General features: G+C 48.2%; 1 protein-coding gene across 3 annotated transcripts in view; it reads right to left on the bottom strand.

Annotated features, from left to right (window-relative positions):
* LOC133357297 (uncharacterized PE-PGRS family protein PE_PGRS54-like) overlaps nucleotides 1-16,574 on the bottom strand; it is a 27,557-nt gene extending 10,983 nt beyond the window's left edge. Inside the window, exons 1-9 of one of the 3 annotated variants that reach the window (XM_061575170.1) lie at nucleotides 16,436-16,574; nucleotides 13,948-14,136; nucleotides 9,796-9,924; nucleotides 6,332-8,719; nucleotides 5,969-6,052; nucleotides 4,339-4,437; nucleotides 3,317-3,433; nucleotides 1,223-1,305; nucleotides 1-61 (exon numbers count right to left, since the gene is read on the bottom strand). The exon at nucleotides 1-61 is cut by the window's left edge and continues 8 nt beyond it. In XM_061575170.1, the coding sequence (XP_061431154.1) occupies nucleotides 1-61; nucleotides 1,223-1,305; nucleotides 3,317-3,433; nucleotides 4,339-4,437; nucleotides 5,969-6,052; nucleotides 6,332-8,719; nucleotides 9,796-9,924; nucleotides 13,948-14,106 (3,120 nt within the window). In that variant the 5' untranslated portion in view covers nucleotides 14,107-14,136; nucleotides 16,436-16,574. Of the gene's footprint in view, nucleotides 62-1,222; nucleotides 1,306-3,316; nucleotides 3,434-4,338; nucleotides 4,438-5,968; nucleotides 6,053-6,331; nucleotides 8,720-9,795; nucleotides 9,948-10,498; nucleotides 10,622-13,947; nucleotides 14,137-16,435 lie in introns of those variants that run through there. The other 2 variants (XM_061575171.1, XM_061575172.1) reach the window with 2 other exon arrangements.
* Nucleotides 16,575-26,579: the final 10,005 nt, after the last annotated feature.

Genomic DNA, 26,579 nt, shown 5'->3' with positions numbered 1-26,579 from the left:
GCTGGACGCCCGCACGATAGGACCCCGCGTCCTCGGACTCCCTCGGTTTTGCTCCGTCGCCCTGCAAGTTACGACATCCGATTAGCTCCCCGTCCCCCGGCACCTCCCCTCCCCTGCCCCGGGGCGCCCCAAGCAGCCTCCGCAACCGCGATCAAAGTACAGTCAAACCACCTCTGGTCACGAACGCTTCTGACCACGAACAAATCGGGTTCCGACCAAAAAATTCGCGACATTTTTTAATCTGGTCACGAACAGAAACTCGGTCGGCGATCAAACACGGCCGCGGCCGATTTCACCTTCCGCGCCGTTATTTTTTGTAAATGTAGTGCCATGAGAGGGGAGGGGCTGCTGGGGGCTCTGGGACCCTAGACAGATAAGCCCCTTGGCGCCAGGCGTCACAGCACACTTGAGAAATTCCAAGAGATCCTACCCCGTATATATATACGGGGTAAGATCTCTTAGAAGGGAGGGGAGCGGCCATGGTGATACAGCAATCGTGCTGTGACGGTTCCACCTGAAGACGGAAGCTTGTGTTGCCTCCGAAACGTCGTGATTTTTATTTTATTTTTATCAAGTGATACAGCTGTCGTGCTGTGACTGTTCCACCTCAAGACGGAAGCTTGTGTTGCCTCCGAAACGTCGTGATTTTTATTTTATTTTACTTTTATTAATTTTAATTTTGTTGCGAGATGGTTAGTACGGCTGCTGCTGCTGGTACTGAGCCTTTTGTCATGTAGATGACAGAAGCAGACATTCTAGATTTGAAGCTTTCGTGACTGCAATGATTCATATTCTTAGGTTTTTTCGGTAAAGTCACGTAGGTAAAAAACATTAAAAAGTAAAATAAAATAAGCCTCACCTTACCATATTAATAAAAAGTATGCGGCCCTTGCCCCCACCACCTTCTCCAACCATTATATAAACGGAGTGGTAGCTTCTGCAATCTCTCATTTACTTGATACAGCTGTCGTGGCTGTGACGGTACCACCTGAAGACGGAAGCTTGTGTTGCCTCCGAAACGTCGTGATTTTTATTTTACTTTTTAATGTTTTTTACCCACGTGACTTTACCGAAAAAACCTAAGCAAGTCAGGACCAAGCAGCCCCTTGCTCTGCTGCTGGGAGGGTAAAACTTAAATATCCGCTGACATTTCAAAAGCAACCTGTGGTCACAAACAATAGCTGCTCAACACGCACGGACGCCCCTAAACCTCTCGCCTCACCTCTGCTTGAATTTCCTCTCCAGCGACTTCTGCGTGGCAGCAGACAGCACTGGTCTTCCGTGTGGCACCTCAACGCTTCTCTCCTGCGAGGGCAGTTCAAGAGAATGCGTGTTTTAGCAGCGCAACCCATTAGTCTGCGTTCAAGTTCAAGTTAATTTATTAGGTGTAGCCCTGTGAGCCATTCGGCTCTTGAATCGGGTGCAACCGCAACAAACAAAAAACTAAAACATGAACAGAAAAACATCTTCAGTGAATATGTGACTGCTAAAGTATTGAAACTAAAGAAACCTTCTTCTTGGTTCTTTCGGTAAAGTCACGTAGAATTGAAATAATAAAATAATAAAAACAAAACATTATAAAATTCTCACGACGTTTCGGCCACAACGCAAGCAGCCGTCCTCAGGTGAAGAACAGGTCTGTCGGAAAGACAGCGTCTGACTACAATACCATACACTACAATACACTACACTACCATACACTACACACTACACTACAATACACTACACTACCATACACTACACACTACACTACCATACACTACACCACCATACACTACTCTACCATACACTACACACTACACTACAATACACTACAATACCATACACTATACACTACACTACCATACACTACACACTACACCACCATACACTACATTACCATACACTACACACTACACTACAATACACTACAATACCATACACTACACACTACACTACCATACACTACAATACCATACACTACACACTACACCACCATACACTGCACTACCATACACTACACACTACACCACCATACACTACACACTACACTACTATACACTACACTACCATACACTACACACTACACCACCATACACTACATTACCATACACTACCATACACTACACACTACAATACCATACACTACACACTACACTACAATACACTACAATACCATACACTACACACTACACCACCATACACTACACTACCATACACTACACACTACACTACCATACACTACAATACCATACACTACACTACCATACACTACACACTACAATACCATACACTACACTACAATACACTACCATACACTACACACTACACCACCATACACTACACTACCATACACTACACACTACACTACCATACACTACAATACCATACACTACACTACCATACACTACTATACACTACACTACCATACACTACACTACAATACACTACACTACCATACACTACACACTACACTACCATACACTACAATACCATACACTACACTACCATACACTACTATACACTACACTACCATACACTACACTACAATACCATACACTACACACTACACTACCATACACTACAATACCATACACTACACACTACACCACCATACACTACAATACCATACACTACACACTACACCACCATACACTACTCTACCATACACTACACTACCATACACTACAATGCCATACACTACACTACCATACACTACACTACCATACACTACACTACCATACACTACTCTACCATACACTACACTACCATACACTACAATACCATACACTACACTACCATACACTACACTACCATACACTACACTACCATACACTACTCTACCATACACTACTCTACCATACACTACACTACCATACACTACACTACCATACACTACACTACCATACACTACTCTACCATACATACACTACCATACACTACACTACCATACACTACACTACCATACACTACTATACACTACACTACCATACACTACAATACCATACACTACACACTACACTACCATACACTACAATACCATACACTACACACTACACCACCATACACTACTCTACCATACACTACACACTACACTACCATACACTATACACTACACTACAATACACTACTATGCACTATACACTACACATTGGGCTATATGGAAGCCTGTCGTTAAGCGATCAGTCGTTGACAGGGGTTCTACTGTATGTGAGTGCACGTCAGCCCACGAGGTGAAAGGGATGAGGCAGTGAGATCACGCGGCGCACGCAAAGATGCCGAGAGCGACGATGGCGATGAGGGCGGCGGCGACGATAACGACGAGGTGAAGCCTTACCAGCCTCCGCTGTTCCCTCTCTCGGCGCGCCTCCCTGTCGCTCCTCATCATCTCCACCTTTTCGTGGCTCGTCGTCGCAAAGAAGATGTCATGGACGTCGTAGAGAGCGGCTCTCAGCTAAGACGAAAACGACACGGCGCATCAACAGCACGCCCCATAGAGACCACGCTCCATAGAGGCCACGCCCCACAGACACCACGCCCCACAGACACCATGCCCCACAGACGCCACGCCCCACAGACACCACGCCCCACAGACACCACGCCCCACAGACACCATGCCCCACAGACGCCACGCCCCACAGACACCACGCCCCACAGACACCTCAAGTGATGTCATCGGTGGTGCTGGTGGCCATGAGCGGCAATCGAAGTCAGGTCGCCGGGTTCGTAGCGCAGCGCGCTAACCGCTACACCACCACTCCCCAAAGACAAAAGTCCCCCGTATAGCCTTTAAACAGACTGTTGGGGCAAGTGCTCTTCGCGAGGACCTATGAAGGCACGCTCGGCCGTCTCTGTCTCCCCGGTGGTGAAGTTTACACATCGCACCAGGTACTCATTTGAGGCCGAGTCAAACTAGGGGAGGCCCAGGACCAGTTCAGATAATCGTCACCGGCGTTGGCCGTGAACGGGAATCAAACTCGGGTCGCCGGGATCGTAGCGTACTAAACCGCTACACCACTGCTCCCCCCACAAACTCCCTCACGCGCACAAACACCCCCCCACACACTCACACGCTGTCTCTCACACTCGCTCTCTAACACACACTCTCACTCAAAGACACTCGCACATACACAGCGCGCACGTACACACGCACGCGTAAACACACGCGCACAAACACCCCCCCCACACACTCACACGCTGTCTCTCACACTCCCTCTCTAACACGCACTCTCGCTCAAAGACACTCGCACGTACACATGCGCACGTACACAGCGCGCACGTACACACGCGCGCGTACACACACACGTACACACACGTACACACGTACGCACACGCGTGTGTGTAGGCGGTCGCGCACACCTGAGCGAGAGCCCTCTCGTACAGCGCCGAGTCCTGCGTCGACCGAGAGCGGCGGGGAGGAGTTGCCTGCCTCAAAGAGTGCAGCAGATCCCGTGTGTCCTGTGTGGCACAGCACACACGCAGCACACACACACACAGCACACACACACAGCACACACACACACAGCACACACACACACAGCACAGCACACACACACACACAGCACACACACACACAGCACACGCACACAGCACACACGCAGCACACACACACAGCACACACACACAGCACACACACAGCACACACACACACAGCACACGCACACAGCACACACACACACACAGCAGATCCCGCGTGTCCTGTGTGGCACAGCACACACGCAGCACACACACAGCACACACACAGCACACACACAGCACACACACAGCACACGCAGCACACACGCAGCACACACGCAGCACACACACACACACAGCACACACACACAGCACACACACACAGCACACACACAGCACACACACACACAGCACACACACACACAGCACACACACACACAGCACACACACAGCACATACACAGCACACACACAGCACACACACAGCACACACACACACAGCACACACGCAGCACACACGCAGCACACTCAGCAAAGAGAAAGATCCCCCGTGTAGCCTTAACAAACTATTGGGGCAAGTGCTGTTACCGAGCACCTATGAAGGCCGGCACGACACACGAGGGGGTGGGTGGCCAGCACCACGCCCGACCGCCTTTGTCTCCCTCATGGCGATAATTACACATCGAACCCGGTACTCATTTGAGGCTGAGTTGACCTAAGGGAGGCCCAGGCCCGGTCAAAATAATCGTCACTTGTGTTGGCTGTGAGCGGGAATCGAACTCTGGTCGCCGGGTTCGTAGAGCAGTGCGCTAGTCAACGACACTACCGCACACACACACACGGGTTTCCTCCAGGTTCCACTAAAACAAAAATCCACGCATCTGTATCTGGCCTTGGCCATACATCCCAACGCTGACAAGTTTACCTGCAAACCACTCCATTGGGTTCACACACAGCGGCAACATCGCCCTCCCCCCCCGACCCCCACTGCGAAAACTTGCCAGGACCCACCCTAAAACGAGTCTTGAGACTCAACAAGCTTAACGATCGTAACAATCTTCTTGGTTCTTTCGGAAAAACATAATAAAATTTCGATTTAAAGCTTTCGTGACTGCAGGGATTCATCTTCTTGGTTCTTTCGGTAAAGTCACGTAGAAGGGAAAGCTTTAAATCAAAATTTTATTATGTTTTATTTTTATTATTTTATTACTTCCCTTAAAATTTTCCTTAAAACATAATAACATAATAATTATTTTATTAAGTTTTATTATTATTATTTTATTATTTCCCTTCTACGTGATAATTTAACGTTTTATTATTTTATTATTTCCATTCTACGTGACTTTACCGAAAGAACCAAGAAGATGAATCCCTGCAGTCACGAAAGAAGCTTTACATCGAGATCGTATCAATAACCACAGCGGCGAACGCTTCGCCCAGCGACTGCCGTCGGCCACAATTGCCGTAACGCTGCCCACGCGGCCGACGGCCTCGTAGGGAAAGTCGAGCGGCCAAACCCGACGCCAGGCACCCACCTTGACGGTCTGCTTGAGCTGCTGCACCTTCTCGGTAGCGAGAAGTCGTCGTGTGAGGAACCCTCTGGCCAACGCCGTCACTCGCTGTTCCACAGGGAGGGGTGGGTGGGTAGGTGGGTGGTGGGGGAGGTGTAGGAAGAGAGATGGTGAATGCTAGATCAGCGATAATCAGGAGAGAGCCGTGTGATACGCAGGAGAGGTCCGTGCGATACGCAGGTGAGGTCCGTGCGATACGCAGGAGAGGTCCGTGTGATACACAGGAGAGGTGCGTGTGATACGCAGGTGAGGTCCGTGCGATACGCAGGAGAGGTCCGTGTGATACACAGGAACTGGCCGTCAACAACCTCCCATGCCCGCCCCTACCTCTCCCTTGAGCCGACTGTCGTCTTTCACCGCGCGCCAGTAGCTCCCGCAAGTCACCTTCGCCCGCACTCCCATGACACCGCACAGCTCCATCTCCAGACACCTCTTCACCAGCTCGCGCTCCACCTCTCCCCCTCCTCCCCTGAGGCTGGCGAGGAGCGCCGGTGACGGCGTGGCGACGTCGTAGGACCTGTTCAGCGGAGCGGCGCGCGCCGCCCGATTCGTTTCCGAATCGGCCCGAGCCGCGGCGGCCTCGACGCCCGAACGTGGCGCCGCGCCGCCGTCGCGAGCGCGGGGAGAGCGCTCGAAGCTCCGCTCCGAGAGCCAGGCGCAAGGCGGAAAGGCGGACGGTAAAGAAGGACGTCCGGCCACAACGCCGAGGCACTCCGCAAACATTCCGTCCGCGCTGCCGCCACCGCCGAAACCTCCTCCTTCTGATCTCGTTCTTCGGTCTCCTTGTGATCCTCCCGATCGGCCTGCTTCCTCTCGTCTTCTGTCGACGATTCCTGCATCTCTGTTTCTCCCCCCGTGCACTTCGAGTCCGCGTAGGCCTTCCCCCAGCCCAAACGTTCCTTCGAATGCCACGCTCGTTCCCTCGCGTCTCATTTCTAACATTCGCTCCAATGCTCTTCCTTCTGCCTCTCCTCCGCTGGTGCCTTCTGCAACTTCTCCTCTTCGTCTTTCCTCTCCAACCATTTGTCCTTCTCCCCAGTAGATCCCTTCTCCCATCAGCCTGCCTATTCCTCCCCATCTTCCTCCTCCTCCGCTTGTTATTTCTGCTCTACGTTCCCCTCCTACTCCTCCTCCTCCTTGGCCCAGCGGCGAGGTCCTCTCCATCAGCATGAGCGCCTGCGCCTCAAGCAGCCGCGCCACCTCGCTCCACTCGTCGGCACCTCCATCGTCGCTACCGCACGCCGGCTCGCGGGCGCCCTCCGCAAGGAGCGCAGCGCTGGCCGACGCAGGAAGGAAACCGCCGCCGCTTCCACCACCACTGCCACCGTCACCACCAACACCGCCAACGCGATCGCCATCGCTACCACCGTCAATTATATTACCACCGGCGGCACTGATAACACCGCCACCACCGCCACTGCCAATGACATCAATGCCACCACTAACACCACTACCGATGACACCACCGCCACTGCCAATGACATCAATGCCACCACTAACACCACTACACATGACACCACTGCCACCACTAACACCACCACCGCCACTGCCAATGACATCAATGCCACCACTAACACCACTACACATGACACCACCGCCACTGCCAATGACATCAATGCCACCACTAACACCACTACCGATGACACCACCGCCACTGCCAATGACATCAATGCCACCACTAACACCACTACCGATGACACCACCGCCACTGCCAATGACATCAATGCCACCACTAACACCACTACACATGACACCACTGCCACCACTAACACCACCACCGCCACTGCCAATGACATCAATGCCACCACTAACACCACTACACATGACACCACCGCCACTGCCAATGACATCAATGCCACCACTAACACCACTACCGATGACACCACTGCCACCACTGCCAGTGACACCACTGCCACCACTGCCACCACCACCGCCACTGCCAATGACATCAATGCCACCACTAACACCACTACCGATGACACCACTGCTACCACTGCCAGTGACACCACTGCCACCACCACTACCACTACCGATGACACCACTGCCACCACTAACACCGCCACTGCCAATGACGCCAATGCCACCACTAACACCACTAACACCACCGCTTCCATCATCGACGACCAATTCCGCCACCGACAGACTAGGCGAGTCCGACCGTGCAGCCATCTCGGTGTAAACCCCGGCGCTCGGCTCGCCGGGAGGACGACAGCCGTCACCGTCACAACCGTCACCGCCGTCACCGCCGCCACCACCACCAGCGACGTCGTCCCCTTGCATCGCCGATTTTTCACCAGCAGTACGGAAACGATCGGCGTCAAGGTCGGAGCGGGGCACTCCAAGGGCCCCCAGCTCATCGTGGGGAGAGCCGACAGTGACGACGGCGGTGGAGCTGTTCTCCTCCTCCTCCTCATCGTCACCGTCACCATCGTCGTCGTCGTCGTCACCGTCGTCGTCGTCGTCGTCGTCGAGATGCAGCCACAGCGGGTGGTGGCGGCTCGACGTGGAGACGGTCCGGGTCAGGTCGAACGAGGACGCGGGCGACACGGCGTGATGACGGGAGACGTCGCTGCGGCTGCTGCTGCGGTGCTGGTGGTGGTGGCGCCCGCCGTCGTCGTCGTCATCTCCACGGCAGCTGCCGCCCTCGTCTCTCCGCTCCCTCTCGATGCTCGAGTCGATTCTCGAGTCATTGGCGGCGCGGTCCCGGGCCTGCGACTGGCATATGACCGCAGGTAAGATGGCCAGCTTAGGAACAGATTCGTGGGTTAGGCCCATCCGACGATGTCACCAAATCTGGGCCGTTAAGGAGAAACCTCCACCGCCCGACAACGCCAAACAAATGAGAAATTTCGATTTAAAGCTTTCGTGACTGCAGGGATTCATCTTCTTGGTTCTTTCGGTAAAGTCACGTAGAAGGGAAGTAATAAAATAATAAAAATAAAACATAATAAAATTTCGATTTAAAGCTTTCGTGACTGCAGGGATTCATCTTAATAAAATAATATTTTTATTATTTTATTACTTCCCTTCTACGTGGCTTTACCGAAAGAACCAAGAAGATATGAATGAAAAAATAATAAAAATAAAACATAATAAAATAATATTTTTATTATTTTATTACTTCCCTTCTACGTGACTTTACCGAAAGAACCAAGAAGATATGAATGAAAAAATAATAAAAATAAAACATAATAAAATAATATTTTTATTATTTTATTACTTCCCTTCTACGTGACTTTACCGAAAGAACCAAGAAGATGAATCCCTGCAGTCACGAAAGCTTTAAATCGAAATGTGAAATTGTCCAACACCATGTGAGACTAGGCCTTTTGGCGTCATCTGGTCCAACACCATGTGAGACTAGGCTCTAAGGAAAGCTGTCTCGGGTGTGGACCAATCAACTTCAAGGACAGTGCATACATTATCAGAGTTATGGTTTTTTTTTCCATTATGACTGCAGGTATTGTGGTCTATGCAAACATGACTCCTTGTAAAAAAGGTGTCAGTTTTGTTGCCAGATAAAAGGGTAAAAAACCAATTATCGTATTCTAAATTATACATTCACTTACCGAAAATTATTTCATCACTTTCTCGCATCACATTCTCTGTCATCACATTATTTCTCATCACTTTATTTCTCATCACTTTCTCTCTCTCTCCCGATGCAGCAGTCGTGTAGTTCCAGATGCGATTCGCGGACAGCAAGATCGTGAATAATGAGGCAATACTGCACATATATAAAACATAGCATTGAAAACTGAACATGAGATTACATTTGCTGTCGCTGTTACCTGTGGGTTGTTGCTGGAGGTGGTGGTGTGTGCGTGGTGCTTCTGCGCGCTGGCCCCGATTTTCCTCGTCGACTTTTCCAAAGCGGTGGCCAAAAGTTCTCTCATCTCTGCTTTCTGCTCCAATCCCAGCTAGAGTCGCGACAGAAAAAATCCTTATTGTCGAGATATCAACGCCATCATCGGCAGATGTATTCTCATACAGCAGCATCACCAGCAGAATTATCCTTATCAGCAGCAGTATCCGAATCATCAGAAATGTTTTCTCAACAGAAATAGCATCATCATCAACATAATTATACTCATCATCAGCAGCATTATCATCAGCAGAATCACTCATCAGCAGAATCACTCATCAGCAACAGTATCACCATCAGCAGAATTACATTTATCAGCAGCATCATCAGCATAAATATACTCATCAGCAGCAGCAGCATTCCTGTAACATGGCATTGTATAACCTGTGTCGATCCATCTGGCTTCTGCACACTAAGCGGGGTCATGGGTTGTTGTTGGACTCTACTTCACCACGCTGGTCAGGTGCAGTCCAGAGTAGTGTAAGGAAGATGGGCGTGTAACACATGCTGTAGCCCAGGGGTCGGGAACATTTTTGACCGGGAGAGCCATAAAAGCCAAATATTTCTAAATATATTGCATTGAGAGCCATATAGTAATTTTTACGTATAATAAATTAAATATGTCTTACTTTTAATGCGACTTCTGGTGCTGCGTGGTTTTGCTGATGGCCTTGTAGTCTGGTTCAGTGAGGTTGTGCTTCGTGCAGACGTGACCCGTGACATTTATCTTCAAAACTAATTTCTGTTTACTTTAAAATGAGACAGTATTATTAAGCAAATATCACAAGTATTTTAAAGTAGTAATAGGTTTTTACCCTTTTAACTGTACCAGTTAAAAGGGTAAAAACCTATTACTATATTTTGCCACTGGTAAAGGAGATCTCATAGTGTAAAGTATTTTAAAATCAGTTCCAAACTGATTTTTTTTTTTCAACTCAAAATTGTCTGGGAGCCACCGTAAGAGCCATATATGGCTCGCGAGCCATAGGTTCCCGACCGCTGCTATAGAGCAATTCACGACTCCGAGGCAGGTTGCTGTTAGGAGCTCACGCCACGTTTATCAAGGGCAGTGGTTCTTAACCGTGTTGGAGGTACTGAACCCCACCAGTTTCATACGTGCATTCACCGAACCCTTCTTAAGTGGAAAAATAAAATATGATTTTTTCAAATTCAAAACATAGGTATATGTTTTACTGGTGCACAATCACACGAGTCGGGTGTGTGTCTTGACCTCCGCCGAACCCCTGACACCTGACTCACCGAACCCCTGGGGTTCGATCGAACCCAGGTTAAGAACCACTGATCAAGGGCTTACGCCAGGTTGTTTTAGGGCTTCTGCCGAGCCAACACCCCCCCTAGCCAATAACTCCCCAGGGGACAGGGGACTGTGATCCCTACACCCTGGCTAACCCGGCTCTCCACCCTGCCCCGGGACTACCCCCAACCTCGGCCGGTCGGACGGAGTAGCCTCCCCTAAGCCTCGTGTGAGGACCAACTCCCCGAGTCCCAACTCCTACCCCCGACCAACCCCGGTTACATCCCGGGTCCCCCTTTAAATACCCCCCTGGGGGCATGACGTCACGTCCCGCGACGCCACTCTCTCCGAGGGCGAGCGTGACGTGATGTCACCCACTACACCTCTACACACATACTCTTAGTTCTTTCGGTAAAGTCACCATGTAGGTAAAAAAATGAAATTAATAAAAATAAAATAATAAAATCACGATGTTTCGGAGGCAACACAAGTCTCCGTCATCATGTGGGACCGTCACAGACAGATTTGCTGCATCAAGTGAGATTTGCTGTACCACTTGATACAGCAAATCTGGCTGTGACGGTCCCACCTGATGACGGAGACTTGTGTTGCCTCCGAAACGTCGTGATTTTTATTATTTTATTTTTAAATCCTTTATATTAAGTTCGCTTGCTTGCTTGCTTACGACCGTGCAAATCTTTCGGTCGTTTTTTAACCCACTTCCCGTGATCCAATCGAGCTGACATTTTGCACACAGACTCGTTGTGCGTGACAATTAATGTTCGTGAAATTTTTTTTCCAAAATTTTACACTTTTTAGGACAAAAATATTATATTTAATTACCAATTGCTTAATGGTGCAATGCAATCATCTGACCCATAGGTAGCAGCCATCTCAAGCCAGAGGACGAGAGGACTCTAGCCGCCACGCATATAAAGGATTCATAGTGAAAAACTTTGTTTTTACGGGATATACTTGTTATTAATTTTAATTTCATTTTTTTACCTACGTGACTTTACCAAAATAACTAAGAGCATGAATCCTTGCAGTCACGAAAGCTTCAAATCTAGAACCTCTACACACAATGATGAGAAATAATTTACAAACCCTTTGTTAGCCATACTTTACCAAACAGTGATTCAGTGGCAGGCTGAGTAACTGGTGGGGAAGGGAGCCCAGGACCAGTTGAGATAGTAGTATAGTAGTAGGTTTTTACCCTTTCAGCTGGTACAAAAACTGACACCTTCATACCAGTTGAAAGGGTAAAAACCTACTACTATATTTTGCCACTGGTAAAGGAGAGGTCTCATAGTGCAGTTGAGATAGTACTCACCGCGGATGTTATCCGTGGCCAGCAACTGAACTCACGTTCATATTCTTGGTTATTTCGGTAAAGTCACGTAGAAGGGAAATAATAAAATAAATAAAATATATTCTCACGACGTTTCGATTGCAACACAAGCAATCATCATCAGGTGTGAAAACCACAGCAAGATAATTTGAAGAAAAAAAACCGCCACTTTTTAAATCCTTTATATTAAGTTCGCATGCTTGCTTGCTTGCTTGCGTGCTTGCTTGCGTGCTTGCTTGCTTAGGACCGTGCAAATCTTTCGGTCGTTTTTTAACCCACTTCCCGTGATCCAATCGAGCTGACATTTTCCACACAGACTCGTTGTGCCAGACAATTAATGTTCGTGAAAAAAATTCCCAAAATTTTACACTTTTTAGGCAAAAAAAATGTATTTTACATATATTCAAATATAACTCATTCATCGCTTTGGCTGAACGTCACAGTGTAAGAGCCCAGAGCGTAACCCCTCCACAGGCCGTGGCGGAGTAGCGCAGTTGGTAGCGCCCTCGCTTCCCATGCCAAAGGTCGCGGGATCGATCCCCGCGTCCTTCACAGGCGAATATATTTTTTAATCCTTTATTTTAAGTTTGCTGCCACGCATATAAAGGATTTATAGTGAAAAACTTTGTTTTTACGGGTTTACTTGTTTTCAAATTTGCTGTGGTTTTCACACCTGATGATGATTGCTTGCGTTGCAATCGAAACGTCGTGAGAATTTTATTGTTTAATTTTTATTATTTTATTATTTCCCTTCTACGTGATGACTTTACCGAAAGAACCAAGAACATGAATCCCTGCAGTCACGAAAGCTTTAAATCGAAATTTAACTCGGGTTACAAAGTTCAGTGGACACACCAATACGCCGCAAATCAACTGGCGCAACTTATACATAGATAGAGATGTAAATGAGCGAAGAACGCTGGTGTACATCTTGTACACGTACGTGTACGTTGTCACGTTCATCGTTGGGAGAAAGCTATAGGGTGGCACACAGTGCGGTACTTGAACGACATCCATCAGGTTCTGGTTCAAAATTTAAACCTTTCCCTTCATACGATAGAAATTGGGGTCACAAAAAGACCTTAGATAGGATAGATAGAGTTCTACTTGACCTAACCAAAAAATGAATTATGAATCATAACCGTAAGTCAGAGGTCGCAAACGGGTTTTGATTCCTTAACCGTACCCGTACCCGGCCGCACCAGGGTCTCAAATGGGTACCCGTACCCGGCCGTGTAAGGGTACCCGTTCCCTACCCGTACCCGTACCCTACCCGAAATGAGTGACAAACGGTTACTCACCAGTGACTCACGGACTACACGTACCCGGCCGCACCAGGGTCGCAAACGGGTAACCGTACCTGGCCGGGTACGGGTAGCCGGGTATCGGGTAGGGTATGGGTATCGGGTACCCGGTTGCGACCTCTGCCGTAAGTTGTTTGTATTGTTGTTGTTTGTTGTTCAGTGACGAACCAGCGGAGGGAGGATGGGACGTCCGCAGAATCGTACGGAAGAGTTGGTGATCACACGACCCAGGCTCCACCCCAGGTATCTCGCTGGGTCCAGGAGGGTCGATGGGGTTTCCCCCAACTCCTCGCGGCACTTCCGGCAGAAGTCTTCGTGGTTTTCCATGTCGCAGCGTGGCGGAGCATCGGTCCTCGACTGAAATACGGCAAAACCGACAATTCATCGCCGCCGTTAAATGTCACCAATGCAGATGTCACCGTCAAAATAATCGTCGTCAATCTTACCGCAGTCGCCATTGTGATGAACATCATCATCACCGCCATCGTCATCAATATTATTACCGTGACCATTATCATCATCGCCGCTGTCATCATCATCAACATATTTATCGATTTAAAGATCATCAATGTTACCAACATCAACGTTATCACCGTCACCATCTTCGTCGTCATCAACATCAATATCAACGTAACCTGGCAATGGTGAGTGATTCTAAAATGTGCTATGAAGTAATTGGTATGCGAATCGGTTATTCATGAACCCTGTTGCATATGAATATATAATAAGTATAACCCGTAAAAACTAAGTTTTTCACTATAAATCCTTTATATGCGTGGCGGCTAGAGTCCTCTCGTCCTCTGGCTTGAGATGGCTGCCACCTATGGGTCAGATGATTGCATGCCACCATTAAGCAATTGGTAATTAAATATTTTTTTGTCCTAAAAAGTGTAAAATTTTGGAGAAAACATTTTTTCACGAACATTAATTGTCACGCACAACGAGTCTGTGTGCAAAATCTCAGCTCGATTGGATCACGGGAAGTGGGTTAAAAAACGACCGAAAGATTTGCACGGTCCTAAGCAAGCAAGCAAGTGAACTTAATATAAAGGACTTAAAAATCACGACGTTTCGGAGGCAACACAGGCTTCCGTCTTCACCTACGTGACTTTACCGAAAAAAACAGAGTATCATGGGACCCCTTGCAGTCACGAAAACTTCAAATCGAGAATTAAAGACGGACAATCCTCACGAGACCATAGAGGAGGCAGACAATACAACCAAGAGAGACAATATAAACAAGACAAACAAGAGAGTACAATTCATAATAAAGGTTTTTGGATTAGATCGCGTTATTTATAAATGTGTCATAACCCTCCAGCACCCGACAAGGCCAAACAGTAAAACATGTTTTGATTTAAAGCTTTCGTGACTGCAGGGATCCATATTCTTGGTTCTTTCGGTAAAGTCACGTAGAAGGGAAATAATAAAATAATAAAAATAAAACATAATAAAATTTTGATTTCAAGCTTTCGTGACTGCAGGGATTCATCTTCTTGGTTCTTTCGGTATAAAGTCACGTAGAAGGGAAACAATCAAATAATAGAAAAATATTCAACAATAAAAATTCTCACGACGTTTCGACTGCAACACAAAAGCAATCGTCATCAGGTGTGAAAACCACAGCGAGAAATTTTGAAAAAAAAGAAATATTTTTAACATTTTTCAAATTTTCTTGCTGTGGATTTCACACCTGATGATGATTGCTTGTGTTGCAGTCGAAACGTCGTGAGAATTTTATTGTTTCATATTTTTATTATTTTATTATTCTCCTTCTACGTGACTTTAGCGAAAGAACCAAGAAGATGAATCCCTGCAGTCACGAAAGCTTTAAATCGATATTTTATTATGTTTTATTTTTATTATTTTATTATTTCCCTTCTACGTGATGACTTTACCGAAAGAACCAAGAATATAGTAAAACATGTGTCACTGTTTTCACACCGGCGGGCTAAAGAAGTGAACTATCTTGTCCTTTGTAAAACTTGACACTTTTTTTTACTGATTGGCCGTGTCGGGTGGTGGAGGGTTACGACACATTTATAAATAACGCGATTCAAAAACCTATATTATGAATAATACTGGTCGCGAAATCCTACTACGTGTTAAATAGAGTACAATACGAAACAGACACAACAAACGAGACATTGCAAGCTATGCAATAGCAACTAGACGACACAATACAAATACTAGACTCTATTTAAAATTCGATATCAATTTAGTACAGTATTGTACACGGTGCATTAAACACTTAATTGCCCGCAGTTTAGAGTGTATATATACATTGCAAACTGAAGGACACAAACACACACTCGCATTATACGATCCATTGTTCGTAATGCTAAATTATGAATCTTGTATTAATGTACAGCTACAGTACTCACAGATACAGTTTACTGTTATTACTGCAACGCGATAAAATGCGAATCGATACGAAACGTCAATTAGTGAATTGTCACAGTTGCGAAAACAAACGAAAGGTTCTCAACATTTCACAATAAACACAAGAAGCGGCCTAACCATTAAATCGCACCACCCGACAGTACGGTACAATAACACACAACATTCCTCAACATTTTATTAACGATTTCTTAAAATTCTAAATACGGAGCGATCAACCATACCGCACAAGGAACCAAATCGTGAGGAAACGTACTTTGTAAAAATAACTAAACGTTGACTTTTGTAGGAAATTAAAAACTCGAAGCGGCGATTTCTGAGGCGGCGTTCAAAAGGAAAAAACGGCGGTGACGCGGAGCGCGCGACGAGGGCGGGAAACCACGGGCGCGATTCTTGGGTTTCAAGTTCCTGCTTAGGATTCTTGGGTTTCAAATAATCACTTGGGATTCTTGGGTTTCAAATAATCACTTGGGATTCTTGGGTTTCAACTAATCACTGAAGTTTCTTGGGTTTCAAATAATCACTTGGGATTCTTGGGTTTCAAGTTCTTGCTTAGGATTCTTGGGTTTCAAATAATCACTTGGGATTCTTGGGTTTCAACTTCTTGCTTAGGATTCTTGGGTTTCAAATAATCACTTGGGATTCTTGGGTTTCAACTTCTTGCTTAGGATTCTTGGGTTTCAAATAATCACTTGGGATTCTTGGGTTTCAACTTCTTGCTTAGGATTCTTGGGTTTCAAATAATCACTTGGGATTCTTGGGTTTCAAATAATCACTTGGGATTCTTGGGTTTCAACTAATCACTGAAGTTTCTTGGGTTTCAAATAATCACTTGGGATTCTTGGGTTTCAAGTTCTTGCTTAGGATTCTTGGGTTTCAAATAATCACTTGGGATTCTTGGGTTTCAACTTCTTGCTTAGGATTCTTGGGTTTCAAATAATCACTTGGGATTCTTGGGTTTCAAATAATCACTTGGGATTCTTGGGTTTCAACTAATCACTGAAGTTTCTTGGGTTTCAAATAATCACTTGGGATTCTTGGGTTTCAAGTTCTTGCTTAGGATTCTTGGGTTTCAAATAATCACTTGGGATTCTTGGGTTTCAACTTCTTGCTTAGGATTCTTGGGTTTCAAATAATCACTTGGGATTCTTGGGTTTCAACTTCTTGCTTAGGATTCTTGGGTTTCAAATAATCACTTGGGATTCTTGGGTTTCAAATAATCACTTGGGATTCTTGGGTTTCAACTAATCACTGAAGTTTCTTGGGTTTCAAATAATCACTTGGGATTCTTGGGTTTCAAGTTCTTGCTTAGGATTCTTGGGTTTCAAATAATCACTTGGGATTCTTGGGTTTCAACTTCTTGCTTAGGATTCTTGGGTTTCAAATAATCACTTGGGATTCTTGGGTTTCAACTTCTTGCTTAGGATTCTTGGGTTTCAAATAATCACTTGGGATTCTTGGGTTTCAACTTCTTGCTTAGGATTCTTGGGTTTCAAATAATCACTTGGGATTCTTGGGTTTCAAATAATCACTTGGGATTCTTGGGTTTCAACTAATCACTGAAGTTTCTTGGGTTTCAAATAATCACTTGGGATTCTTGGGTTTCAAGTTCTTGCTTAGGATTCTTGGGTTTCAAATAATCACTTGGGATTCTTGGGTTTCAAGTTCTTGCTTAGGATTCTTGGGTTTCAAATAATCACTTGGGATTCTTGGGTTTCAACTTCCTGCTTGGGATTCTTGGGTTTCAAATAATCACTTGGGATTCTTGGGTTTCAACTTCCTGCTTGGGATTCTTGGGTTTCAAGTTCCTACTGAAGATTCTTGGGTTTCAACTTCCTGCTTGGGATTCTTGGGTTTCAAGTTCCTACTGAAGATTCTTGGGTTTCAACTTCCTGCTTGGGATTCTTGGGTTTCAAGTTCCTACTGAAGATTCTTGGGTTTCAACTTCCTGCTTGGGATTCTTGGGTTTCAAGTTCCTACTGAAGATTCTTGGGTTTCAACTTCTCACTTAAGATTCTTGGGTTTCAACTTCCTACTGAGGATTCTTGGGTTTCAACTTCTCACTTGGGATTCTTGGGTTTCAACTTCTCACTTGGGATTCTTGGGTTTCAAGTTCCTACTGAAGATTCTTGGGTTTCAACTTCTCACTTGGGATTCTTGGGTTTCAACTTCCTACTTAGGATTCTTGGGTTTCAAGTTCTCACTTGGGATTCTTGGGTTTCAAGTGCTCACTTGGGATTCTTGGGCTTCAACTTCTCGCTGTGGTTGTCCCACCTGATGACGGTTGCCTGCGTTGCAATCGAAACGTCGTGATCGATTATTTCTCTACCCACGTGACTTTACCGAAAGAACCAAGGAGTGGACACTACTGGACACTTTGTAATGTTCCCATTCGTGCATCACGTGTCCCCGCATCTCCAGCCACGCGTTTGTGCGGTGGATGGGGTTCAGGATGGACACGTGACCTTGGTGGAAGACCAAACCCCCAGGGAAGTTTACCCAACTTGATTTTAAAAAAAAAATGAAATTTCGCGAGTCAAATATGAAACCTGGCTACCATCAAAGGTTTGTACACGAAGCCGTACAAATATACAAACAGACACAATTTCAACCGTGATGATGGTTACAAACTGAGTAATCATTGGAAAGATGTGATTAACCATGCAAAAAAGATTTAACTACACTTATTTGGCCAATCTTATTTGACAGACAACTATTACAGGTTATTGATAGACAGCCAGGCTTGTTTGACCATGTTTAGTTTGTTTCGTTTTTCACACTATTGTTATGTAGGCCAGGCGTAGTCACAAACCGTACCTCTCCATAACAAAGGCTCACCCTCTTAAGCCTCACCTTACCATATTAATAAAAAGTATGCGGCCCTTGCCCCCACCACCCTCTCCAACCATTATATAAACGGAGTGGTAGCTTCTGCAATCTCTCATTCACTTGATACAGCTGTCACTTGATACAGCTGTCACTTGATACAGCTGTCACTTGATACAGCTGTCACTTGATACAGCTGTCGTGGCTGTGACGGTACCACCTGAAGACAGAAGCTTGTGTTGCCTCCGAAACGTCGTGATTTTTATTTTATTTTACTTTTTTTAATTTTAATGTTTTTTTACCTACGTGACTTTACCGAAAAAACATAAGAATAGTCAAATATGAATTCACGTCCGAAACAAAAAATGAATCATAGACGTTGCAATTACATCTTGACTTAAAGCTGGAAGACATTTTCTATGGGTCTTTCGGTAAAGCCAAGTAGATAGAAAAAATATTTTTAAAAATGTATCAATCGTCGATTGCTTGCGTTGTGCTCGAAACGTCGTGATATTTGTATTCTTATTAAATCCTTTATATTAAGTTCACTTGCTTGCGCGCTTACGACCGTGCAAATCTTTCGGTCGTTTTTTAACCCACTTCCCGTGATCCTATCGAGCTGACATTTTGCACACAGACTCGTTGTGCGTGACAATTTATTTTCGTGAAAAACAATTTTCTCCAAAATTTTACACTTTTTAGGCATTTTTTAAAAATATGTAATTACCAATTGCTTAATGGTGGCAGGCAATCATCTGACCCATAGGTGGCAGCCATCTCAAGCCAGAGGACGAGAGGACTCTAGCCGCCACGCATATAAAGGATTTAGAGTGAAAAACTTTGTTTTTACGGGTTAAGTTTTTTTTCTGTCTACGTGGCTTTACCGGTGGGATGGGGATCACACTCAGAGAACCGCTGGGCTGGAGAATGATTGGTGTCGATTTGGTGTTTGAACATAAACACATTGTCCTGCTGCGGAGGGAGCTGGTAGGAACGTCGGGTTGCTCGGTCAATGGCCTGCAGGGTCAACGGCGGCGTGGTGTATTCCGCAAATATGCCCGACTGTGAGGGCGGGCACAAGCCGGCGTGAGTAGGTTCAACGTTGAGTTGTATAAGGGCACCACGGGGTGACCAGCCCCTCCCCACCCAGCCCCACCCTTCCCACCCCCCACCCAGCCCCACTCTCCCCACCCAGCCCCTCCCGACCCAGCCTCTCCCCACCCCTCCCACCCTCCCCACCCAGCCCCACCCCACCCAGCCTCTCCCCACCCCTCCCACCCTCCCCACCCAGCCCCACCCCACCCAGCCTCTCCCCACCCCTCCCACCCTTCCCACCCAGCCCCACCCCACCCAGCCTCTCCCCACCCAGCCCCACCCCACCCAGCCCCTCCCCACCCAGCCCCTCCCTCCCCACCCTACCCCTCCCCACCCAGCCATCCCCTCCCCACCCAGCCATCCCCTCCCCACCCACCCAGCCCCTCCCTCTCCACCCAGCCCCTCCCCACCCACCCAGCCCCTCCCTGCACGACGGACACAATAATCCCCTGTGGGCTGGTGTAACCAGGAGGTTCCTACATCGGTGGAGTTTGCGTACAGCCCCCTCTGCAGTCAAATGAACGCACACGCAAACACAAGATTCAACGGAAATGTATTTTTAAATAGAAATGAATGAAAAACACTTTTCGTTCATAAAACCCCCGTTATTAATCATCAACGTACATTGAAGGGCCCACTCTATTGCAACTTATCCCCCTTTAAAATAAAATTTCTTTACATTCTAAACCTAAGACGCGATCATTGCTAAGGCTTCAGTTGCATAAAAACACTTAGGTTATTGTGTTAACTTATCCTTTGATTTAAATAACAAAATAAGGGGAAGTCTTCACGTCATTCAATAGCACGGGGGGAGGACAAGGGGGAGAAGTCACGCGTCAATAACGGAATTAACGCAAAATCAGAGATCACATTGTGAACAAAAGTAGGATTTGGCAGGGCACGCCGTCCACTCGAAGCTGACCGATTTGCGTTCGCGGTTAAACTCTAGCGGCCGCCCTGGTTAATACTGCGGGGACATTTACCAAACAACACCCGTGCCGACGACACGGTCCAGATCTTCGCAATGAAGAAAGACATCGCGTGCAAAGTCCAGCAAAAGCTCCGCTACCCGGCACTTCACCACCCCGGAACGCTCCATTAATCGGCATCAATCGTAGCCGGCAATACGAATATTCGTTCACGCACGGTCTGTTCTCCTACAGCGATTGAATCAGGGGTCGCAACCGGGTACCCGATACCCGTACCCTACCCGATACCCGGCTACCCGTACCCGGCCGGGTACGGATACGGGTAGCCGTTTGCGACACTGGTGCGGCCGGGTACGGGTACGGGTAGGCCGTGAGTCACTGGTGAGTAACCGTTTGTCACTCATTTCGGGTAGGGTACAGGTACGGGTAGGGTACGGGTACCCGTACCCAGCCGGGTACGGGTACCCGTACCCGTTTGCGACCCTGGTGCGGCCGGGTACGGGTACGGGTAGGCCGTGAGTCACTGGTGAGTCACCGTTTGTCACTCATTTCGGGTAGGGTACAGGTACGGGTAGGGAACGGGTACTCGTACCCAGCCGGGTACGGGTACCCGTTTGCGACCCTGGTGCGGCCGGGTACGGGTAAGGAATCAAAACCCGTTTGCGACCTCTGACGGTCTGTTCTCCTACAGCGATTGAATGCACTAGGGAACGCACGTTTTCGTTGTTGTCATCACGCGGACACGAACTGGATCCGCAACGCGATCGAGTGAACGCAACTACTGAGTCGCGCGCGCGAGTCGGATCAAGCGGATGTCCGGCTGCCTCGGAGTAGTGCCGCACAAGGCGGGATGCTGCTGGATGCTTGCCGATGTTCGGCCTGCGTAAGCACCTCACGCGTGATCACGGACCGTGCGTTGCCCGCTCTATTACATGTTATTGATTACGACGAGATTTTTCCCAAAATGCGGTGGGTGTTATTCGGGAAACGCAACCACCGCCGCCGCGTTGTAGGAGAACGGGGCTGTTTGTACGGAAACATTCCCACAGCCATCCGGCAATTTTCCGTGCGCTTATCGTAGCTTGCGGGAGCTTCGGGACGATGCCAGCGCTGTACTGCCGTACACAGAAATGCTACTGAATACTGGACTCGAAACGGACCCACGGCTTCTCGACAGCCAACTTAGAATGATCTGCAACTGACTGGTAAGTACCTCCTCTGTAAAAAAAAAAACGAGTTGACTACTTGGATGTTGAACAACCGTGCCAACCATCACGGTTAAAACGCAGGATCGAAGTTCCTTCCTTGCAAGGTCGTCACGCGCTCGTGAAACTTTGGAAAACCACTCGGGTATGACGCTCAGACAACCGGCACATTTGATTCAGCGTCAGCCTCCTCCACTCCCCACGCATGCCGAGTAAACAATAGATGTTGCTGTTCTCGATTGGGGGCAAGCACCACGTGGCAGAGGTCACAAACGGGTTTTGATTCCTTACCCGTACCCGGCCGCACCAGGGTCGCAAACGGCTACCCGTACCCAGCCGGGTACGGGTAGCCGTTCCCTACCCGTACCTGTAACCTACCCGAAATGAGTGACAAACGGTGACTCACCAGTGACTCACGGCCTACCCGTACCCGGCCACACCAGGGTCGCAAACGGCTACCCGTACCCAGCCGGGTACGGGTAGCCGTTCCCTACCCGTACCCTACCCGAAATGAGTGACAAACGGTGACTCACCAGTGACTCATGGCCTACCCATACCCGTACCCGGCCGCACCAGGGTCGCAAACGGATACCCGGCTACCCGTACCCGTACGGGTAGCCGGGTACGGGTTGGGTACGGGTATCAGGTACCCGGTTGCGACCTCTGGGATGAAGCCATGTTGCAGGCGCGGGTGGGTTGATTCTAGGAACTTGAATTGTGAGACGAGACAAGACGTTGAGAAATGAGTGACAGTTACTCGCCAGTGACTCACGGCCTACCCGTACCCGTACCAGGGTCGCAAACGGCTACTCGTACCCGGCCGGGTACGGGTAGCCGGGTATCGGGTAGGGTACGGGTATCGGGTACCCGGTTGCGACCTCTGGGATGAAGCCATGTTGCAGGCGCGGGTGGGTTGATTCTAGGAACTTGAATTGTGAGAAGAGACAAGACGTTGGGAAATGAGTGACAGTTACTCGCCAGTGACTCACGGCCTACCCGTACCCGTACCAGGGTCGCAAACGGCTACTCGTACCCGGCCGGGTACGGGTAGCCGGGTATCGGGTAGGGTACGGGTATCGGGTACCCGGTTGCGACCTCTGCCACATGGCTCCCCTACCTACTGCCAGAACTAAACGCATATGTAACGCAGTGCACCTTAGTTATGGCCCGCTCCTACTGCGCATCTGTGGGAAAACAAAGAGCTTCCTAGCTAATCGGATTCCCCCAGTATCAATCAAGATTCTGATATTGGGGCGAATACCAAACATACCACATTGTCGTTTCAACAAAAAAAATTCCACTTGGGCATCTTCGACAAACAGGTCATAACACCGTTACTTACATCGATACAAAAGTACACAGAACTCATCGTCCGTAGTAGAGAATTCTCAGGTTATCGCTACAGTACTATTTATTAAAAGGTAGTAGCATAATCTTCCTGAATGACGCCCCCGTAGTTCTAAAGCAAGACTTGGCGCTGCCCAAACGCTGCTAAAACGGAACTAATTATTACGATGAAGTCACGTAGAAGGGAAATAATAAAAATAAAACATAATAAAAGACAATTCTCACGACGTTTCGGCCACAACGCAAGCAGCCGTCCTCAGGTGAAGAACAGGTCTGTCGGAAAGACAGCGTCTGAATGAACACCACCAGGCTTGGCAGCGTATATTTAAGCTGGGTCAGAGGAGGAAGAGCGCCTTGACAAAGGAATTTGCATATCATTATTATTTTTTATTATTTTATTATCTCCCTTCTACGTGACTTTACCGAAAGAACCAAGAAGATGAATCCCTGCAGTCACGAAAGCTTTAAATCGAAATTAAATTACGACTATTTCGCTTTTTTTTTCAAGACTCCTCTCACGGCGAGCGAGCGAGCGAGCGCAAAGCATCGCTCCGTCAGAACACGGCCGTGGAAGATTCGTGTCGCAGACCTACTACTGAGGTCACTTCAATAGCTTCTCACTGGTGGTGCAACATCACATGTGCCCGGCAAACAGTGTGCAGTGCATGTCGAAATGAAAAAACGGTGTCCCTCAATGGCTGGGATTGTCCGATTTAACCGACGAAACGTATTTAAAAAATTAACCCGTAAAAACAAAGTTTTTCACTATAAATCCTTTATACTGCGTGGCGGCTAGAGTCCTCTCGTCCTCTGGCTTGAGATGGCTGCCACCTATGGGTCAGATGATTGCCTGCCCCCATTAAGCAATTGGTAATTAAATATAAAAAATGTATTCCTAAAAAGTGTAAAGTTTTGGAAAAAAATTTTCACGAACATTAATTGTCTCGCACAACGAGTCTGTGTGCAAAATGTCAGCTCGATTGGATCACGGGAAGTGGGTTAAAAAACGACCGAAAGATTTGCACGGTCGTAAGCGCGCAAGCAAGTGAACTTAATATAAAGGATTTAATAAGTATAACCGGTAAAAACAAAGTTTTTCACTCTAAATCCTTTATATGCGTGGCGGCTAGAGTCCTCTCGTCCTCTGGCTTGAGATGGCTGCCACATATGGGTCAGATGATTGTCTGCCAGTATTAAGCAATTGGTAATTAAATATTTAATTTGTTTTCCCTAAACAGTGTAAAATTTTGGAAAAATGTTTTCACGAACATTAATTGTCTCGCACAACGAGTCTGTGTGCAAAATGTCAGCTCGATTGGATCACGGGAAGTGGGTTAAAAAACGACCGAAAGATTTGCACGGTCGTAAGCGCGCAAGCGCGCAAGCAAGTGAACATAATATAAAGGATTAAAAAAAACACATATTTTTTCTCGCGTATCCTTTGGTGACCCGAGTTGAGACCACCAAAGTTGACAGCCCGTTCTAACGACACGCGGCCGTGACCCGGACCACGATGCAGGCCCCCCCCCCCCGGTGCACCTCGACACGGCCATTATGACAGCATGATTGAGATACGCCCCGGGCTCGAATCGGGATCTCGGAACCTGGGAAGCGAGTTCGAAATCCCCGACACGGAAAACGTGGGTGGGCGAGCGAGCGATGGCAAGCCCAGCGCGATGCGGCGAAGGGTCCAGGATCATCACGACCAATCACCACGACCGATCAACCCCGATCAATCGCCACGACCGATCAATCGCCACGACCGATCAATCGCCACGACCGATCAATCGCCACGACCGATCAATCGCCACGACCGATCAATCGCCACGACCGATCAATCGCCACGACCGATCAATCGCCACGACCGATCAATCGCCACGACCGATCAATCGCCACGACCGATCAATCGCCACGACCGATCAATCGCCACGACCGATCAATCGCCACGACCGATCAATCGCCTCGACCGATCAATCGCCACGACCGATCAATCGCCACGACCGATCAATCGCCTCGACCGATCAATCGCCACGACCGATCAATCGCCACGACCGATCAATCGCCACGACCGATCATCACGACCAATCACCACGACCGATCAACCCCGATCAATCGCCACGACCGATCAATCGTCACGACCGATCAATCGCCACGACCGATCAATCGCCACGACCGATCACCACGACCGATCAATCGCCACGACCGATCAATCGCCACGACCGATCAATCGCCACGACCGATCAATCGCCACGACCGATCACCACGACCGATCACCACGACCGAAACAATGTGGGGGAGGCCTTCATCCAACAGTGGATTGAGCAAAGGGCCGCAAAGTTGCCGCCGTTACTATTTGTTACGAATGACATTTTTAAGGGAGCCCCAATGGATTTCACGAATCGTGAACCCACAAGTCGGCTGACAGGCAGGTGTCCGTTCAAAACTTTGGTGGGGTGGAAAAAAACGGTTAAATCGGTGAAGCTTTCAAACGCTGGTACGGTGTTTGCGCCATGCGTGCGTGCCTGGCTGTCTGCCTGGCTGTCTGCCTGGCTGTCTGCCTGGCTGTCTGCCTGGCTGTCTGCCTGCCTGGCTGGCTGGCTGGCTGCCTGGCTGTCTGCCTGCCTGGCTGTCTGCCTGGCTGTCTGCCTGCCTGGCTGGCTGGCTGCCTGGCTGGCTGTCTGCCTGGCTGTCTGCCTGCCTGTCTGCCTGCCTGGCTGTCTGCCTGTCTGTCTGCCTGGCTGTCTGCCTGGCTGTCTGCCTGGCTGTCTGCCTGCCTGGCTGGCTGGCTGCCTGGCTGTCTGCCTGCCTGGCTGTCTGCCTGGCTGTCTGCCTGCCTGGCTGGCTGGCTGCCTGGCTGTCTGCCTGGCTGTCTGCCTGCCTGGCTGGCTGGCTGCCTGGCTGGCTGCCTGGCTGATCGGAACGATGCGTACGGCGGCTCTCCCGTTGGGGGAGACGTTCCGCGGCGCCGTGTCCGACGTTTCGGCCCGGGGAGCTTCCA

The sequence above is a fragment of the Lethenteron reissneri genome, chromosome 57, assembly GCF_015708825.2.
Source record: "Lethenteron reissneri isolate LAM-NWPU_2019-01 chromosome 57, ASM1570882v1, whole genome shotgun sequence".
Classification (NCBI taxonomy): Eukaryota; Metazoa; Chordata; class Hyperoartia; order Petromyzontiformes; family Petromyzontidae; genus Lethenteron; species Lethenteron reissneri.
This window is presented reverse-complemented; position numbering and strand designations above follow the sequence as displayed.